The sequence below is a fragment of the Geospiza fortis genome, unplaced genomic scaffold (genome assembly GCF_000277835.1).
Source record: "Geospiza fortis unplaced genomic scaffold, GeoFor_1.0 scaffold157, whole genome shotgun sequence".
NCBI lineage: Eukaryota > Metazoa > Chordata > Aves > Passeriformes > Thraupidae > Geospiza > Geospiza fortis.
In genome coordinates, this window is record NW_005054314.1 from 4,780,041 (window position 1) to 4,786,845 (window position 6,805).

General features: G+C 37.1%; 1 protein-coding gene across 4 annotated transcripts in view; it reads right to left on the minus strand.

Moving 5' to 3' along the window:
* Window positions 1-6,805, minus strand: part of MTMR1 (myotubularin related protein 1) — a 35,736-nt gene that overhangs the window by 7,948 nt on the left and 20,983 nt on the right. For all 4 annotated transcript variants that reach the window (XM_005419845.3, XM_005419844.3, XM_014306571.2 and 1 more), the window contains one exon: window positions 5,851-6,027. In XM_005419845.3, the coding sequence (XP_005419902.1) occupies window positions 5,851-6,027 (177 nt within the window). The remainder of the gene's footprint in view (window positions 1-5,850; window positions 6,028-6,805) is intronic.

Consider the following 6,805-nt stretch of genomic DNA (forward strand, 5'->3'; position numbering starts at 1 on the left):
CTTCTTCTCCCTTCCCCTTCCCTTCCTATTTCGTTCAAAAGCAGGTACTTTTCCTTCACCTTAACAGTAGGGTACCTACTGCCTACACTGAGCAGAAAAATATTTACAAGACTGCTAAAAACATTCTTTATTACTAAAAATACCATTGAAATGAAACAATTTTTAAAACTGAATTATCCACATGTATCAAAAGCAGAACCTGGTGCAGTGTAATGCTGAGCACAAGCCTCTCCACAGTTATTATGAATTATTCCTGCTTGGGAAGGATTTGAGGAAAAATAAGGTGTTTGTTTTTTTTTTAAACTATGCCCACTAGAGAAACTATAGCTATGCTATACCATACACATACTACATCCCACATAAAAACCATCTAGACATAAGACAGCTTCATTTCCTCAGAAATTCAAGCCTTCCTCTTCACAGAATTACTACAGTTCACTTTCAGTATTGATTTTCAGGTTTTCATTCCCAAGGAATCCTTCAGGATCCTGAAGTGCTTTTGGATAGCAAAATTTGTCAACACAAGGATGGATAAAAGAGAAATTATAATAGTTACTCACTTACAATACCACCAAGTCTTAATTGGATGGATATCTAGTGTGTGTTACTCCACTAGCTCAAGGACAGCCATTCACATGAAAATTGTTCACCAGTGAATGCATTTTGCCTTGTTCAGTGAGCACAATTTATGTATTTTAGCAACAGGGAAGAAAAGCTGCAGAAGAAAATGGATATTTTAAATTCATTGCTCAGCTTAAGACTGTCAGTTTTCCAAAAACCTACTCTGTGCTTTGGAAAGACAACAATATCTTTCACTGGAGCTTTTTGTTCCTCTCTGTGAAGAACTGGAACTCTGACAGCCTAGTTAACAGGACACCTGTAGCAAAAGGCAATCTCAAATGATGAAGACAGCAATTTTCAGTAATAGTCAATACTTCCACACTCTTGCTCCTGAGAGATCAAGCAAAAAGCCCTGGCCTCCTGGAAAAACAAGGATAAAAATTATGAATTTTGGATAGCAAAATTCATAATTTCCCCACAGCTACCAGGTGGGAACTGGAACAACTGATACATTTCCAGACTCAGGAAACTGCAAATGCTACCAGCTGATGCCATTGCTTGTTAAAACCTACAGCCCACTTAGATTCAGACATCTGAGACATGAGAGAAATGGAGTGCTTGCCCTTCAAAATGTGTTAGAAATTCCCAAAAATAAAGATTATTTGCACAGTACTAGCTTCTGCCATTCTGTGCACATTCTGATGCTCACTATAGGATACCAATTTCTTTTTCTTAGGTAACTAGAGTTTCCTTCAGCATTCAGGATAAGCAGTTAGTCTCTATTTTATTCTATACTGATTGAATACTGAGACTTTCATCTATAGATAAAAATTATCTGCAGTAAACAAGACTCTGGAAATCTTTACTTGACACTCAACTAGAGAGAAACTACCAAGTACTGGCCAAAGCCTGCCTCATCTCACAAGAAACTCTGTTAATTGCAGGGATGAAATCTGCTTTGCTAAGGCTACACTCAGCTGTCTAAGCCACAATTCCTTCTCCTGACATCTCCTGCCTCACTCTTTCATCCAAAAAGAGGGACTCAGGACCAGCAATGCCAAGCAGTTCCAGGGCTGTGTGATAGCTCTGTCCTGCCACAAAATGGTGGTAAATCAAATGTGTGGACTTCCAAAAATATCCCAATGGCAACTTGCTGGGAGGGGAACACAGCAGGCAGCGTGACTGAAGGCAGGGATGAATACATGAAGACTCCATGTGCCAGGCAGTAAGTTACATGCAGTAAGTTACACATTATCCCATTACATGCAGGATAAAGCATTTCAGTAATTATGTTTTCCAGTTTATTGTCAGCAATTTTCCCAGTGACACTCAGGATCTTATTTGTTGTTTTCACTATACAATATTCTGTGTTTATTGACACTGAAGCACAGCTAACGTCTGATTGCTCAACTGTTCAACACATCAAATCCTTTGGCAATAGCATCAAATAAAAGCAGCAATTGTAAGCTATTTATATACTTTACAGTCATTTCTGTACATACTGAACAAACAGCTTTACTTATTCCTACCTTTCCCTTTCTTTAAGTGAGCTGCTAACCAGCCAACAGAATTTCCTGACTCTTGCACAGAAGTTTTGAGATTGCCTTTAGCAGATGATTCCACCACAGAAGCTGAACTGAATTTCTAGGTGATAGATGGTGCTAGCCTTTTACTCTGGATGACAGTCCACACACATGAGGAAAAGAATGAATATGAAAAATTACAGGGATTTCTGTGGTTTCAACATGAGCACTGTGGCCAAATTTACAGAACAGAGCTTGAAGAGAAAATTAACAAGCATAGAAAAATAAAAAAACCCACATAAAACTAAAATTAAACTAAGCCCTGTCATCCAAGCGTTAAAACATAATTTCCAAGAAAGCATAAAAAGAACTAAACATATCCTAATGGACTTGCAAAGTTTGGTGACTAAAATGCATTATTTTCCTTGCCTCTCACAGCTTGACTTGAAAGGACTGGAACTTTCACTCATGCTCTGCATATGTGAATGATGGGGAATGTTAGTTCAAAACTACTGCCCCTGCAGAGATCATATGCAAGAACATCATTGTTGTGTCCTCCCCACCTTCCAGAGATGCCCAAGGAGATACCTAATGACCAAAACTCCTCAAATCAGTGTCAAGAAGAGGATGAAATGACTACATAGAAAAGGGAAAATATGTATCAACTGAAAAAATTTAAAAACATCATATTATCTAATGTATTCCAGACTAGCAGGGTCATCTGTAAGGCCATACCCACAGATCCCACACCTCTGTATGACAGAATGGAAGAGCTTCTCTTCCACATGTCACATACAAATACACATTTCTCCAACTCAAACAAAGAAAGAGCAAATCTGAAAAAGGTCTTCTCAGTCAATGAACTCAAATAAGACAGAACTTAGATCTATCTAATTTTCTTGGGACAAGAAGCCAATAATGATGGAACACCTCCAAACTCAAACAAAAAAACTTATGACCTTGTTGAAGCACAATTTAGCCACAAGAAATGTCCACAGTTAACCTAGAATTTTCCACAGTGTTCAGTTCTCAGACTCCTGAGCTTTGAACCCTATGGAAAGAGGCTGTGTGTCCTTACGTGCACAAGATCTATTGCAATACAAAATAAACAGGGTTCTTGATGCAAATAAACATGATCAAAATCACCATCTCAGGCTTCCACAAAGCTCAGACAGAACTGAAGTTATATCATTCTGAGCAATCTTTATAGAACACAAGAATAATGCTAAACCCTGTATGTCCTAGAGCAATGAAGAATATGCTCAGACTGTACCACACTGGTAAAGGTTGAGACACAGATATTTGAAGACAGAATACAATAATACAAAAACAAATAAATAGTTATATCAAGTTAGCATTCAGTAATTTTCAAATAAAAAAAAATTACAGGTCATATATACCCATTTCCAATAGAAAAAGCAATGAAGTGCAATGAAACTTCTCTCAGTCCATTTGAAAATCAAGCTCACTAATCAAGTGGAAATGAGAAAACCTAAAATATTGCCTCCAACCAAAACCTGCCCTTCTGCTCCGGTGAGATTTCTCTCCCATAACATCAAGCTGGTTCAAAACAGGTATCAAAGATCCATTCTGATTATATTCAAAGTACTATTATTCATCTTCCCTTAAATTCACCTATTGGGCTTTTTCTCCTTTTTGGTGAGCACCTCAAAAACAATAAACATGGTTGATAAACATGTACTGATAAAACAGTACAAGGTTGCCTTGAACTAATCATCAGACAACTTATTCATGTTAAATATTTCATTTTCTCTTATATCTAGTTGAAAATCAAGATAACACATTAAAAGGTATTCAACAAAATCACCTTTTATCAGTAGGCAGGGATGCCCATTATTTTAATAAATCCACTGATTAAGAAATTTTTTCACTGAAGATAAGTGAAGACCTGCTGGGTGTCACAGGGGTCATTGCCTTTTTTTCTCTCACTGAATGCATCTGAATGTTACTGAATTGGTTAACAGGGTGTGACACCAGACAATGCAAACACAGAGGAAAGCAAACTTAGTATATTGTGATTAGTATATTCTTATTGCACTTAGTATATTCTGTGATTGCAGAAATTGTTTATTTACTTGCTTATATGAGTTTGTGCTTTCATAATTAGACTGCCAAATGCAATTCTGCAACAAAAAATTGTAATTTCTGCTGCTAATTTATCCAAGTAGATTTGAAACACTCCCAAATGTTGGTCATAAACATAAATTCAGGCCAGAGACAAGAAGAAAGGGATGATGTATCAAGACAGAAATTATGTGGCAGAATTAAAAAGTTGAAAGTTTTTAAGTGCTTGAAGAAAAGCAGGTGCAGGAAAGTTAAGGCAGTTACCAGACCATCACATTTGTTCCCTTCAGCTGCTGGAGGGACCTGCTCTCTCAAGTGAATGAGTCTCATGTGCAGAGTGACTGAGGAGCATCTCCCAGAGAAGCAGGCAGAGCACTCAGCAGTGAGCAGAGCTTTCACTAAGAGATGACAGCTCTGCTATTTCCTCATTATGTCATCTCTTCCTCACCTTTCCTCTTTTGGAGCAGGACTGGCTTTCATGTGGTTCACAAAGCCTGCTTGCTCTCAGGGCCTGGAGATCTTCATCAAATACAAGCCATAAACCAACACTACTGCAGGTAGTGCAAACACCACCCAAATGGTACCCAGCAAACAAGCTGAAGGAAAGATGGCATTTTGCTAAAAAGCAGCTGACAATTTCACTTGAAAATTATATAACTTAAAATACACCATCTTTCAAAGTTTTAACAAGTAAGAGAAACAAAGCACCTCAGTGAGAAAAGCAAGCAATCCAGATTTTTCCAGGACCTTAAAAGGTATTTCTCAGAAATCTGGACTTCCACCAGTGTAGTGGCCTTGAAACTTACCTTGGAAAACCATCTTTTACAACAGCCTCTGACTTGTGGATGTCTAATAAATCTGAAACTCACATCTCATTCTAACTGCTAGAAGATGAAAGCACCTTTTGAGCAATCACTTAATACAGGTAATTTATCATAATATGCTTGGAGGTACCTTGGAATGTTACCTTAATAAAGAGATGGTGTAGCAGCCTCAGATATATTATGGTTATGACACAATCTGAATGTTCTTTCTTCAGACTTCTAAGCATGAGAACATATGGGGCATTTGTCTGATGAGATTTAGAGATTTATCTGAATAGCAGACATTACTTATAAGAACAAATACTGGATGAATCAAGGAGCATGTATAGGGAGTGTTTAATCTTTAGTATGCCAGCTTAAAACTATAAAAGTCAATTGAAAACAAGCATCCATGGGATGCTTAGTTTAGAGAGCCTGCAAAATGAGTTGGCTAGTCCAGTTCTTTCAGAAACTGCTGCTGTAATCTATGTCAGTGCAGGGGAAAGGGCAAGACATGATTAAAAACAAAGGTACACAAAAACTAGGAGAAGGTCAAGGCAATAAAAGTATTAAAAAGTGTTACAAAGTATTACAAAAGTAATCTTCTGACAAAAAAGACTGTTAATCATTACAAGCTAATACAGTGATACTGTAACTCCCTAGTCTGTGGGTGACTGTAGAAAAAGGAAAACATCCTCTTTCCGAGTTTGACCTCATCCTGCATTATCTTCATGACAAACACCTTTTCCCCTATCAGCTGAATTATGTGCAACAGATGAGCACTTTTGTATTAAATGCTGCATTTGACACTATGAAAAATAATAATTTCTCTTAATCTCTGTGACCTTCAGTAAAATAAGACATGTGAGAGCTCCTACCTGAGGCCGCATCCTGGGGTTCCACCTGATGTAGTAATTCACCCACAGCTCCAAATGGTTCAGGCTGGCAACAGGATACAGGACATGGTTTTCATAGTTTACATAGAAGGGATTTGTGAATTCCTCTAACTGGCTGTTTATATAGGACCACAGAGACACAGTCTTTGTGCTCACCTCCTGATTGGAAAAAAAGTAAAAAAAAAATAATTCATGACATGGACTGCAAAATTTTAAAATATGATGTTACTATCTACATATTAGTAATTCTGTCAGAATTTTGCCTTATCTACTAGAAAATTACATGCAGTCTGAGAACACTTCCAGTAGCTGATCACTGAACAGCCTTAAAACTTTAGCAAAACATGTGAACACTTATTTTGGTCCAAGGCTAATAGAGAAAGGAGATTCAGATGTATTATCTCCACAGACACTAAAGGCTAGTTGAACAAAAGCAACCTGTACTGCTCATAATTCAGAGCAATATATACAGTACTTAAATACATGCTTACACACTGACCCACTAAACTAAAAATATTAGCTTTAACAGGAATATCAGTGAAGAGACAGGGAGATTGAAAAATTATTTTTCACAGACACTGTTTTGGATCTTCCAATCTTCCCATTCATACTATTTGCTCCTAACAAATAATTGATATTATGCTTTAAACTGACTACTTGTACCTTTATTTGCACTTCTGAAAGTTGTATTAATCTAAATTTAATCAGTAATAATGACTGGATCAAAGATTGGAAATCTGAACTTACATCAGATTGCAAATTTAAACACCTTCAGTGTTGTAAAGCATGTGTTTCTACCACTGATGTGTCTTAAACTGCATTTCTCTATTGAGAATTGCATCTGACTATTTATTTATGAAAGAAAGCTGTCTGGAAACCCTGCATTTGCTGAGAACATGTTATTCAGCTCCATCTTGTGGTATTTACATGCAACTTT